General features: G+C 43.5%; 1 protein-coding gene across 1 annotated transcript in view; it reads left to right on the top strand.

The window, feature by feature from the left end:
* The window catches only part of SLC4A11 (solute carrier family 4 member 11), a 95,586-nt gene extending 82,309 nt beyond the window's left edge, over positions 1-13,277 (top strand). The window contains exons 18-21 of the mRNA XM_067297217.1: positions 126-299; positions 5,889-6,084; positions 8,166-8,335; positions 11,880-13,277. Of these exons, the coding sequence (XP_067153318.1) occupies positions 126-299; positions 5,889-6,084; positions 8,166-8,335; positions 11,880-11,943 (604 nt within the window). The 3' untranslated portion in view covers positions 11,944-13,277. The remainder of the gene's footprint in view (positions 1-125; positions 300-5,888; positions 6,085-8,165; positions 8,336-11,879) is intronic.
* The last annotated feature ends 440 nt before the right edge of the window (positions 13,278-13,717 follow it).

Here is a 13,717-nt window from a genome sequence, read left to right as displayed (position 1 = left end):
GATGCATGAAATCATGCTGCATGTGGAATGCACTTCAACATTTAGCGTTCAAGCTCAACTTCAGCAAGAGTGGCCCTGTTACTGTTAGAAGTGCTAAAAACTTCTGTTAACAAACTCTCTTTCAGGTTGGTGAAGGGAACAGCCTATCACTGGGACCTCCTCCTTGTTGCGCTGATCAACACGGGGCTGTCCATATTCGGCCTGCCGTGGATCCATGCTGCCTTCCCTCATTCTCCAATGCATGTCCGTGCTCTGGCCTACGTGGAGGAGAGGGTAGAAAATGGACACATCTATGAAACGTAAGTAAGAGCTGACGTGTCCACGGAGAAGACAGCAGGGTAAAGACGGACGTGGCGTTAAGTTGCTTTTTCCTGATGCGTGGATGAGACAGGCATAAATTTCATGTTGTAGGAACAGCCTCTGCTAACCCAGCCTGCAGCCGTTGAGCTGAGCCCGCCAATACAGCCATAGCTGGAGTGGAGAAAATGTCCTATAACCACAAAGCTGTCTAGCTCTGTCTTGGGCTTGATTTGTGGCTTCCTAATCCTTTGGGTACAGCGGGATATGTGGTCAAGAAGCCTGTCTCCTTGCAAAGACCTACAGCATGAAGGAGGAGGGGAAGATGCACTCAACAAAGCCATCTCAGCTAGCATAGCTTAGCCTGTGACCCAGCTTCATCCCACTTAACCAAGGCACCTGTTTTAGGAGAATACAAGTTTTTGCTCTTGTCAGTGGATGGAGGCACCCTGGGGTCAGTCAGCCCTCTCTGGTGCAACTTGCCTTCTGGAAGAGTGTTGGTTAAGGGACTTTTGCTAGGTTTCTCCCTGTGAAAGGCTGAGGAGATGCTTTAGCTAGGTTCTCACCAGATGTTCTCACCAGATCTTTCCAGATTCTCTTGCCAGAAAACATCCCATCTGATTCATTGCCTGAAACCTGTCTGGTGGTTATTACAAAGGGTAGGAAAAATGCAGCTTTATTTCAACGCATCCGTAGCATCTTTCACCACATTTCAGAAAGACAAAAGGCTTATTAAATAATTTTTTCCTGTTTTTAAACAAAAATGTCCAAAACCATGCTCAGGTCCTGCCTTTCTCTTTAAGAGCAGGCTTTTGCTGTTCTCAGAGTTGTCCAACACTTTTATCAGAGACCTATTTTTTTTAATAAAAAGGTCTCATTTCTCATGAAAACTCCTCCAGAATAGAGATTGTCTGGTCTGTTTGATCTCAGCACATTACACTTCAGTGCTTTTACCTCAGAAGTGGTAATTTCCACTTGCATTCCATTAGTTTTAATTATCCTGACTTTGTTTCCGTTTTCAGAGTTGTCACTTATCGAAAATGAGACTAAGTGGTCATTTACTTTGGGGGAATAGAGCTGGTCTGCCTTTTAATTTCAGTCTTGCCTTTATACTGTTCTCTGCCTGCTGACACAGTCCAGCTCGGCATGACTGCTTGTTGTCAGTGACAGGCTTCACCCATCACATCCAGGAACAGCTGAGCTCTGCTGTTCCTTGCAGTGCTTTTGCAGCCTTTTCCTGGGAGATCAGCCCCTTGCGCTGACGTTCCCATTAGTATTTGTTGGTATTAGAGAGGTTTTTCCATAATTATATCTGCCTTCAAGAAATGCTAAACCCCACCTCAAAAAACCCTTTATAATTTGAGTTGCTTCAAGCAGCTCTGTAGGGTTTGAATTGCCATTGCTCCTGGTATCTGCAATTTGCTCTGAGATGCCTTTTCTCTTTGAGATAGAGAATTTACCCTTTGATACCCATGTGCCAAGCCTCCCTGCAATATCTTCTGTTGTTGGTGTTGTGGGTTTTTTTGTACCTGGTGGCTCTTCCCCCCGCCCCATCTTGCCACCCACAGTCTTTATTCTGCACTCTGATTACTCCTCACTGACAAAGTACAGTTTCCTGCCTTTATGAAGGTCTGCCTTCTGCTCTTGTCCTCTGTTCCTTCCTCCAACTGCCCCAAAAAAGCGCAGGAGGTCTTTTTGGCCCTTGTTAATGTAGATTTGCCTCCGGTGATTATGCTTAAAAGGACGGAGGGATGCCCTGTCTAACCACGCTAAGTGTGTTACCTTACGGCACTGCTCTTGCTTTGCTGGAGGCAAGCAGGTACATAGATGAGTGCTCTGAACTGGATGTTGGGGGGAGTAAAGAAGGGAGTCAGTATTCCTTCATTATTTGAGCTCCCTTTGAAATGCAAGCTACTTGTTCTCTGAACTATAAACAGGAGGCTCTGTGCAATGTTGTCATTTTTTTTTTTTTTTCTTAGCCAGCTTTGCTGAAAGAGAAATGTACTGAAGCTCAATTAGAAAATCAAGCTGAGTTCTCTCAGCACTGGCTCCCTTGGAAGGCTCCTTTCCTGCACTCAGAAATCAAAGCACTCAGTGAGCATAATGACATAAACAAGAATAAAGATCTGTCACAAAGCAAAATTTTCTTCCCCCTCCCCCTGCAGAGTAACCATTTGAGTATGATGTGGGCTGACCTTGGAATCCCTAAATAGGCTGTTATTAGGCATATGTAGGAAGTCGGGAATGGCTAATCCCATGCTATCCGTATTTAAAGGATTCTGGGGGAAAATGAACCTAGATTAGGCTCTTTAATCTCCTGTAATTACTTCATTCCATTGCAGCACAAGCTTTCTGGAGCTGTTTCCTCAAGGGCCAAACCAGGTCTTGAACACATTTAAATTTTTGGGTTTCTTCTGTTGACTTAACATGACTGCCCTTTATGTCCTTACCCTGGAAATAAGAACAGTGGCAGACCCTATCACTCCCTCTTCTAACAGTAAGCTTGCTAAAATATCTTAAGAGAAGGGGCAAATTAAAAGACCAGTCTGAGAATGGAGGCTAGCCTGGGAACTTCACCTCAAAAAAAAAGTCAGTTATGAGCAATTGTATTGAAGTTCTGGTGAGATTCAGGCCACTTTAATAAGTAGCATTAGCAGGCATGGAAGCAGTAGTTGTAATACTTGTATGTGATCAAAAATTCTCCTGGACTGTGTTTCCTCTGCCCCAAGAGATGACAGGTAAAAGAATTCATGAACTTCAAAATCCATTACCAAAGGGCTGCTACTCTGAGCTGTCCCATCCCTGCAGACTCGCATCTGGTGATTTCATGCCTAATTTTGATCCTGAGTTCTTTGGTTTGCATCACTTCATTTGCGAGGAACCTAGTGGACTTGTGAATGCTCAGACTGATGCTTGCAGGTCATGAGCTTCCCCAGAAACGGCTTTGATTTCTGCCTCAAATGCTTCCTCTGTAGTTTGCACAATGATAAAGCTAGGGGAATTCTTGCTGTACCTGGGCAGCGCTAAATTAATCAGTGCAACCGTTCCCTTCTGTTTACTGTGTCATTTGAGAGGCTCTAAAAAGCAAAAGCCTGGTGGTTCTGCTAGCTCTGAAGTGGCTGGACTCTTCCTTATTAGGCTATCGGATTAGTCTGAGTTAGCCCAGCATTTGCACTTTAAGCTTGCTTGGCTCTGTCATCTCTGAGACTTCTGTTCTGCACTGATCCAGGCCTGGAGGCTGTGAAAATGATGCCAAATTCTATCCATCTAACTGAAGTCCTAATGCTTCCAGAGCTGGCAAGAATAATCTGCAGATAACACAATGGAAAGAACTGCTCGGCTCTCCCCCGGGTTCTCCAGGCATTGGCAGGAACCTCTGGACATCAGATCAGGACAAAGCCTGTTTGGAAGCAGAAAGGCTGTGGTTTCTGCTATTTAAATCTACCTGGGGGGTGGAGGGGGTGGGGGTTATTTAGAGGTTAATACCCCCAGTGTCTCTTCTATGCCTCTTCTCTTGGTAACACTGGATAATGTGTATAATTTTCTCCATTACTCACCAAGGAATTTAAATGTTGTCCTCAGGACTTTGCACTCCGTTTGCAATGTTTGACTGCTATTGCTTAGGTCTTGTGACTGCTAGTGTTAGTTCTGCCGCGTTATCCAAATCCTGAAAGAAAGCCTTTAGGCTGTTACCCTTTCTCTCTAAATAGAGGAGGTGTGGAAGACTCCTTCATCTGTTTCCCCACAACTTCATTACATTCTTTAATGTACAACTATGATAGATCTGAAGTTCAACCTGACCTTGCTATAAGCAGGACTCTGAAAAACTTAATATTGAAAGAATTTAACGCAAGCGGCTGGCAGTCGTCTTTAGGACAGAAGGGATTATGAAGTCCCAGCACTGCGTACATAAAAGAAAATATGTTCTGTTGGATCTTAAGACTGGCTCCTGTGTTAATCTGGGTATCTTGCGTAGAAGTTAATTTGGAATATGAGGTTTCATATCCAGGGGATGAAACCACTAGATGTTACTAAAGCAGCCCGTGAACAAGCATGTTTCTACTGATATAGGGGGATTTGCTCACTAGAGATTATCCACTGAATTGGTGGATTTATTTTCTCAGAGTTATGTACAAGAAACCCCCTTTTTTGTATTTGTGGTAGCCTTGAGAGATAAGGCTTTTCTTTCTTCCTCCTGTTTCTGGTAGTTTTCTCAAACTAGAATGAGATGCTCACAAGTTTAGTTGAAATTAAAAAATGGAAAACAACAATCATCCCCACCCCCAGAGTAGACTCTGAAAGTTGCTGCATGATTTTCTGACAGTCTCTTTTTCCCCTCCAGGGTTTAAAAAAATAATAATAATAATATCAATCTGTGGTCTGTCAACTCTGGAAAAATTGCATTAATTACATGTTTTGCATGGTAATAGGCAATTTGCAGCACAATTGCTATAATCCACAGCAGAATTAAATTTCTAACTCCCTGCATAGTGGTCTTGGCATTCCCCCCATATAAACAGGGAGATCCTCACACACATCAAAAATGCTGACTCTTTGTCAAGAGTGCAGACTTTTTTTTTTTAAACAAGGAGTTCTTTGACTTCCATGGAAGTCAATGAGCTTTCTTTTGGATAAAAGCCAATTGTATATGCATTGGGTAAATCAAGGAAAGGATTAATGCTCAGAAAGCGGATTTTTGTGTCTGTGGGTTCTTTTTTTCCCCTCCTCCCCAGTGTGCTAAACTGAATCAGTTTGAGGGTAGTATAGTTCAGGATAGGATCTGTGCAGTTTTGGAGAAAATAGGAGAAGAGAAGGGGAGTTTGGCATTGTTGCAGGGGGATATTATTGTTTGCAAACAGAATAGTTGAAGATGGCTACGCAGTGTAGTCATAGCAAGCGAACCTTACTGCACATTTGTCATTGCCCAGGTCTCGGTTTCTTACCGCTCCAATGGTTTCTTGTCAGAGGTCCTCAACTCCAGGAGAGTAACCTTGAGAGGCGTCCCAGTTCAAGGGGAGATTCACCGCCGTGCAGCCTGCCGCTGTGCGGGAGAGCTCAAGGGGCTCTAGGCTGCAGCGTTATTTATGGACACGGGGTTTGACTCATGGTCATACAATGTTTGGTGTGGAGGTGTACCTTTTTTTGCAGACCTCATGCCGTGTTGGGGAAAATACCCCTTTTTGATGATCTCCTGCCTGTTTCTGGCCTTGCCATTTGCAACCAGTATTGCCTAGTTCCTCCTGGTCAGCTCTGGGCGCTGTCAGTTATTTGTGGTCAGCTGGGGCCCAAGATAAGGGGGTGGGGGTGGTTGTGCTCTGCCACACTTTGGGCCCAAGATGGGGGCAGGGAGGGGGTAGTTGTGCTCTGCCACAGGCATTTTTCCAGCTGCTGTTTGAGTTGTGGATTAAGTGTCTGGCCTGGGTCCAAGAGAGCTCTGCCTTCTCAGTGTCAGCACAGGGCCAGAAATGCTGATCTCAGTGCAGTAGACATGAGCTGTCCTTTATGGGTGGCATGTGTCCTGGATAGCCTCAGAGCTATAAGCACAGTACTTGATTATTAGCCTCACCTTGTTCCTATCCTCTTGCCTCCAGGATTGTGAGTGTGAAGGAGACCCGACTGACGAGCCTAGTGGCCAACTTCTTGGTTGGCCTCTCGTTCCTGCTCCTCCCTTTCCCTCTTCAGTGGATCCCGAAACCAGTCCTCTACGGCCTCTTCTTATACATCGCGCTGACTTCCATCGATGGGAACCAGCTCTTTGAGAGGGTGGCTCTCCTGCTGAAAGAACAGGTACATGGGTTGGGGTGCCCTATGACCCTCAGTCCAACAAGGAGCTAATGCTGGGAGCTGGTGGTGCTGGGAACAGGCTTACCCCTGAAGTCACGTTCCTGGGAGGCTGATTTCCACCTGCTACCTGCACCTTGCGTATCTCTTTCCCCTTTCTGTGCAGAGAGGAAGCGAAACTTGATGTCTCTAGTTTAGCTTGGCTGCCCCTGAGATATGAGCAAGAAAATGCTCAGAAACATAGAAAGAAATATAACATATGTCGTGTTAAAGCAGACAAATGAGTGAGAAAATAATGCAATGTTAACAACCAGAAATGGTACGGTTATTGGGTTTAAAAAAAAAAGTGGTAGCTGAGGTAGCTGAACTGTTCATAGAAACACACTGCCTCTTTTTTCACTCAAATTCTGCATAAGCTGTTTTCTGCATTTTCTTGCCTTGAAAGCTTTGGGGTTTTCTTGTTCAGAGCACTGTCTCAGATAATCCTTCTTTTTTCAGTCTGCTCACAAGACCTCTGGAGCCCCTTTCTCCAGCAGGCAAAGATGAGTGAGCAAGAATAGCTGCCTGCAATGGAGACATCCCCTAAACTGTATAGAATACAAACCAAAAATACATTCAAACAATGACTTTAAAAAAGTGCTGTTGCCTGCTGAATGTAGTGTTTTTGTAAGTCTTAAATCCACTGTGATTTCTGTCAGCTGCAGAGCATGTGCACCTTATTAAAAAATGTCAGCAAATGGTGATCTATTTTTTTCCCAAACAAAGCTTCAGAACAGGTTATTTCTTTGTCTTCCAGTTTCATTTTTGACTTGTGTTAAATTCTACATGACAGTTTTAAAGTCAAAACAAAATGACTTGCATTACTGAAACCCTTCTGATGTGGGATGAAAACAAATCTGGAAGATCTGCTTTTGAGCCATCCCTATTACAAGTGCAGAGAAGGCATTAATTTGCAGTGTAGGCGGTATCTGGGAGCAATAATGAGTCTCCAGCTCACCACCTGTTATGTAACAGGGGTCAAGGGCTTAAGCCCAACATTTGGCTCTGCACCTCTGCTAATCTTTCTTGATCTCTAATATTACATCCCAGTGGTTAGAACTGAAATCTGAGGAAAGATTACATTTGTCATGTCAATTTTTGAATGAAGAATGAATAGTTACTGGTGTACATGGAATATTACTTCTGGTTTTAGTACAAATTATGCTTGGAATTTTCCAAGCTTCAGTTTGGGAAATTAAAAAAATATTCTCAGATATGGATCTCTCCCCTTTCTGGAAACCTTTTAATGAGTCATGACACAATCTGAAATCCATCGAGTCTGTATCAGTGCCAGCAGACAGTCGCTCATACTCTTCATTGATGTATAGACAGTGAGTCAAAGCCTGTGCTCAGACATGAGCCAGTAACTGTCAGAAGAAACCACGAGCAATATTTAGCCTATTAATGTCAATTTTTTCCCCTCTTTCTCAAAAATGAGTGGCTTGGATGAGTATAAGCAATCTGAGTACAGCCTCTCCTATCATCTCCTGAATTCCTTCCTGTGCAGTTCCCCTCCAAGGGTTCAGGCGGGATAACAGACCATGAGTGTGAGTATTGGGTCTGATCAGCAGAGGTCAAAAGGCTATGAAATAACAAGGAGTTGGTTTCTCTACCTGAAACCCATCTAGCTGTCGCAACATCCAACACATCTGCTTACCATCACCCCCCTACAGGCGCTTCATGTGTTGCTGCAAAGCCCTGATAATCCTTCTCAGGGGAATCTCATTACTGTGTTTATCAAGATGATTTTCTTGTACTCCAGACACTCCCAAGGCAATCTTAGTTGCGTGGTGTGGGTGGTTCTTCCCCCAGGTTTCTAGTGCCCAGTCATCTTCTGTGTGTTGTTGCCAATGCTGCGGTTTAGGGCACTTGCTTTAACTCTCTAAACCCTGTGTTCAATGGCTGAACCTAACAAGGACTGTGATGTTGACGCACAAAGTGTGTGCGTGTAAATCCGACATCCTTAAAACCCTTGTATTCAAAAGCCTGCACTGTATCCTGCAGTCATGAGTCCGAGTTGCTCTAACATGTAATTCTTCTCTTCCTAGACTGCTTATCCTCCGACACATTACATCCGCAGAGTGCCCCAGAGGAAGATCCACTATTTCACAGGCTTGCAGGTCCTGCAGCTCCTCATCCTCTGTGGGTTCGGCATGTCACCATTGCCCTACATGAAGATGATCTTCCCACTCATCATGATAGGAATGATCCCAATCAGGTATGAAGCTCTTTATGGCAGTCTGGCTACATTTTGCCAGTGTCCCTTACTTTTTGTCTTCATGGCTGGACTGCAGGTAGTTTGAGCAGTCCCAAAAGGACACTTGGTAGTTCTCTGAGTAATCATATTCTGGAAGTGGGTGATGGTGACCTTCACTGAACTTCCCTGCTCTTCATCAGCTTCTCTGGCTTGAGGAAGCATAAGGCAGAGCCTGTGGTCTCACCGATGCTGGGCTGTGCAAAGGGATGTGAGCTGGCAGGTACTGCTCTCTTTCAGCTAGCAGAAAGGCAAATAGGCCTTCTGTTGCAGTGCTTCCAAGATGTTTGTTTTTCCTGGGAAGCTGCAGTCTGAGCCTCCTCTCTAGGTGTTTGATCACGTTCCTTCTTGGTTTGCAAACGAGCTTTCTAGGATCTGTACTCAGAGCAGAACTAGGCACTTTATGCCATGTGAATGTAAGGGAGGGATCACTACCTCTTACATGGGGCTGTACTGGGATGTAGTGACCTTGCAGAACTCCTGCACTGCTGAGTACCATAGCAAATGATCACAGTTAGGTCAAATTGGCCACGTTTAGCCTTAAAATATATCCCCTGTAAAACTGGGAGGATCCTGCAATATCTTGCAGTGTTGGGAGAGAGTCACTGAGAAATTACATTATCTTGTTCCTGAATGTTCATTAGACAATGACTGCCCATCATTCTCCAGTTAAATCATTCATGCTCTCCATCCTTTGGATATAATGAGAAGCCATAATAAGATCTTGGAAAGAGCAGATCTGTTTCTAGCTCACTTGATTATTTTTAGGCCAGTATAGCATCCAGTGATATCTGGTTGTCTTCAAACTTGCAATCCCAGTCTTTCCATCTGATCTGAAAGTTCAGGGCTATTGATGTGATAATCTTCAAAGGCAGTTATTGTAAAGTTTTCCTTGGGTGGTGAAGGCGGGTCTAGCTCTTTCCAAAACAAAAGCACATGTCAAAACTACCATGGCTTCCAACTGGATCAGGTTAGAGCTAATTGGGCTAGGGCTTTACAGATGAATATCTGGGGGGGGGGGGGGGGGAGGGGGACCTGTGACTTAATCATCTAAATATCCATTAGCAACAAAACTTGGTCCCAAGTATCTATATTGTTCTTGCCATTCCTTTATTTTTTGCTTTTCTGCGAGACAAGAAGTTACTCTCTTGGCCAAAGCTTGTAGAAAAATCTCTGAGCAAGGCAGCAGCAGAAAGCATGAGGATTTCCAGGGGAGCTGGTGGGGAGAATTGTCCTGCTGTTGCAAGACATTTTTGACGCTAGGATGGGGGACCTTGTGGTCTGGCAGTGGGACTGACTCCCCTTTGTGCAGAGCTATCCAAAGGGTGAATTTAGATATAGGAGCAACAGAGTTGGCATTCTGGGTAACAGGATTCAGCTGGGTATCTTTGCTGTTCTGAGACTTTTTTAATTCAAGGACAGAGAACTAGAAGCATCTTTAAAACCATACCAATATGCTTTGCAAGCCATAAACAAAATCTTGGAACACATCAAAGTGATGATTCCTATGGTGGTAGTCACTCACCCACCCTTCACTTAACCACTTGTCCCAAGTGATGCTTAAATGGCTGGTAAACACTTGGGTTGTGTGCAGTGGTGGATGACTGACTCTTGTAGGAATTGCAGATCTCCAAACAGCAGCCCAATAAAGCAAAGCTGTGTTTTCCAAACATTCAAGTATTGGACATAATATAAGAGGCTAAGTTAGTGTGGAGAGTGCTGTGTCAAAGAACCTGATTCTGTGACAGCAACTAGATTATTCAGTTGTGCCAATATGTCTTTTTTGAACAAATAAGATGCTATCAGCTCTTTGTTGCCAACTTGCTCTTCTTTCCTGAGCAAGCTTTTCTACTGCCTGGATAATCAGCCCTGCTGCTGCAGGGACGACATGATGCATGCTACTTAGCACAATATAAAAATATGCCTTCAGCTTCCCTTTGTTCTGACTTCTGCTACTTTTGTGTAGTGTCTTTGGGCTTCAGCTGAGAAGGCAGCACCACGATACAAGGCACTGTAGCTAATAATGACCCTTCCACAAGGATTTGGTGCTTTAAATAGATAAGGCAGAGCAGAAGAGATGAAATGAGGGACCATCTTTTTCCACTTGTGTAATGTCAACATGAAAGATACTGGATTTCAAAGACTTCTCATTATTGAAGTAGAACAGCCTGTTAGGAGGAAATGTGATCTCTACAGGTATCCCCAATTCCTGCCTTTAATTCAGAGCTTTGGGGTGACTAGTTTTGGGTTTCTCTCTAATCCCTGCTCCAAGGAGTATTTTTAATGTTCAGAGAAGTGGGGGGAAATACATTCTTTTCAAGTTCTTCCTATGGTGCTCTAATCATTGTTTCATGACAGATCAATCTGAGGCGATTCTGGCATTGCTCAGTAGCAAGTGCTGTTTGAGATCTCTTTTCCAGTATTAAAAAGGCTCTTCCAAGTCTTAAACTGGCTTTCTAGTACTTTGTCTTGTTTCAACAGCTGAAGAACTTCCTTGTTATGCAAACGAAGTGTCAAACTATAAATATGCAGTGGGAATTAATAAGGAGAACAATTTTATAGCATACTGTTATAGTGCTTTGCCTTTCTCACCCAAATACATTATGTCATGAGGGTGTTCTTGCAAAAAACAAGAGAGAATTGCTGTCCTCATAAACCAATGAAAGCCAGATGCACCAGGTAGGGATGGAGCTTTGCCAGCAGCTGGAGGGCTGAATGTCACAGCCCTGCTTAGCCTTTTGCAGTGATCTCAAGTCTTGCTGATGCGTTTCCACTTCTCAAAAGGCTGCAGAGCTCCTGGGTGCTTATTAAAATGTCCTTGTTGTGGGGAGAACTGGAAGAAGTGACTCTGGGGTACCCGAAGGACTGAGAAGCTGTAAGGCAAATAACCTTCATATCATGGCCTTTGAGCCAGCCTTGTAACTTTGGGGGGAGGGTTTTTCCTGTGAGCTCTGAATGCCTGGTATTGGCAGTGTCATAGTGAAAGTGCAAGGCTGTGCTGGGTAAGATTTGTGTGGGGGGAAATTACAGGGAGAGCGTTGAAGAAATTAGAAGCTGCTTACAAATGGCAATTCTTGTCCAAGTAACCTATCTGTGCACCAGTTGGGGACAACGGGAAGGTAGCTATCTATGTGCCCTGTACAAAGCAGGAGCATAGCTGTGGGTCAAGTGAGACTGTACATTTTTGGTACTTCCTTCAAGACCACCTTGTAATAGAGTGCCCTTGGAAAGCGATTCTCTGCTGTGGGGGGAGAAGGACAATCTCTTTCCTCCTAAATAGATGTGGGGAGGTTTGTTCCAGGAGAAGCTCTGCACTGCTATTTCCATAAATGCTGTATTTGCTTGCAGAATTGGTTGTTTTTCATCTTCCCCCTCCTCACCTCTGCTCTGGCTGCGTGAATCTGTATGTACGGCCTTGAACAAATTAATCAAAGAGTCTGAGAGAGCGCAAAAAAAAGTTACACAGTGATAACCAGGCACTAATGCTGTCTCTTTGGTTCAATCTTAGGTATAACCTGCTCCCTAGGATCATTGAAGCCAAGTACTTAGATGCTATGGATGCAGAGCATTAAATAGGATCCGTCGCACACAGAACCACGAAGATGGCTCTTTCGGAGTTGAAAGGACAGGGTGGCTTTGAGGCGTAGAACAATCTATCTGCAGTTCTTTCTTTCACCACTTTCTTTCTGCTCAAATATGGCATTGGTAATGCACAAATATTAAAGACCAATTGAGCATTGAAGTGTCAGACCAAAACAGCCTTGGACTTGGAGGCCGATGCTCTTCAGAGCTTTGAGGCAAGCAAGCTTTATGGAAATGTTACTTTCTACAACCCAAAACTGGAAACCCCAAAGATCAGCATGTTCATACAGTTGGAGCATGCATTCCTAGAGTTGTCACGTATTCCCTTGTTTGAGGGGTGGGGGGAATTTCTTTTTTATGCACCACATCACTCTTTTTTCCAAAACACTATTGATGTATAAGGACAGCAGCTGACCCTTCTTTTACAGAATGACAATACTGTTTTGGCCTTTGAATTCAGTTTCCCATGTGTCCAGTATTCCCAAATTGGTATTCCAGGTGGGATGGCCTCATGGTAAGCCACTGATGTCAGGAGAGGTGTGGCTGTCTCTTCAGACTGAGTAGTGGAAGGGTTGGAAACTGATTTAATTTGGACTGATAAAATCCACAGCTTTGGATGAGTATTTAATTCCTACAAAGGAGCTGGAAATGTTCAAGGGTTGGGCTCACATGGTGATGCTGATGAAACTGCATCTGGGTCTAAGCTATTTGGGAATTACTTTGAATCTTTCTACCATTACTGCTCAGTAATCAAATATGGAAGTGTGGTTTTGCACAACTGCAATGTTCTTGCTTGCACGCAGAGTCAGATGCTGAGATTTGTCAAAGTGCGGTTGTGTTAATGATTGCATATACATATGTACAGTAGTGCCTATGTGTACATATATACATATGGATTTGTGTATATATTTTGCATAGATATACAAATAGGCCTGATTCTTTCAAAATATCAGAAGTGTTTTGTGCAATCAGTGTTACCCATGATGTCTTGACCACATACTTGTTCTTTGCTTCAGTGCTGCTTTTTCTCATTTGAGATATGGTCACTTTTTTTTCCCCCATTTTGAAGCTGCTCAGTTACTGTTTTTGTTCATATGTGGCTTTATTCAAGGGTTTTTGCTTTCTTTCCATGGCTTTTGAGACCATCATTCTGTCTTGATGCTCTGACATGTGAATTTTGCATTTAATTTTAATGTACAGCATGTAATGAAAGTTTCCTCTTGCCTAATCAATAGTTGTTGGTCATTTCATTGTTTGTTTTGTAGCTAATCTCCTGTTTTTTCCATGCTCCCAGACATTATATTATATTTCTGGATGAATCTAACTTCCGCTGTCTCTCATATTTCAGTTTGTTTAATTTTGCTTGTACTATGGTCAGTTTTCTTATTTGAAGTACTGTGAAACAAGCTGTCTTTTAGTTCAGTGCTTTTCCTTTGCTGCACACTACAGATCACAGGTAAAGTGTTAAGTAAAAGATGGAGCTCTGAAGATAATGAACTTTCAAAAGAGCAGGAATGAGGAAAGGGGAATATAAAATGAAATGCAAATAGGGCAGATTAGCATGGAGAAGTTTTTCTTGCCAATTGCTTGCCCAGAAAATGGTGCAGAGTCTTATCAGCATGTGCACTAGTGATTAGGTGTTTTTCTGCATGGTGGAGAGGACCAACTTTGTAATGAGAGAGGAAGGCTTTAGGGAAAATGCTCATATGCTGAAACTAAAACCAGATTCAAACCACTGAAGACTTAGGGTATTTGCACTAAGTA

The sequence above is a fragment of the Apteryx mantelli genome, chromosome 5, assembly GCF_036417845.1.
Source record: "Apteryx mantelli isolate bAptMan1 chromosome 5, bAptMan1.hap1, whole genome shotgun sequence".
Lineage (NCBI taxonomy): Eukaryota > Metazoa > Chordata > Aves > Apterygiformes > Apterygidae > Apteryx > Apteryx mantelli.
Note: the sequence above shows the minus strand (reverse complement) of the source record. Positions and strands in the feature narration are given on the sequence as shown.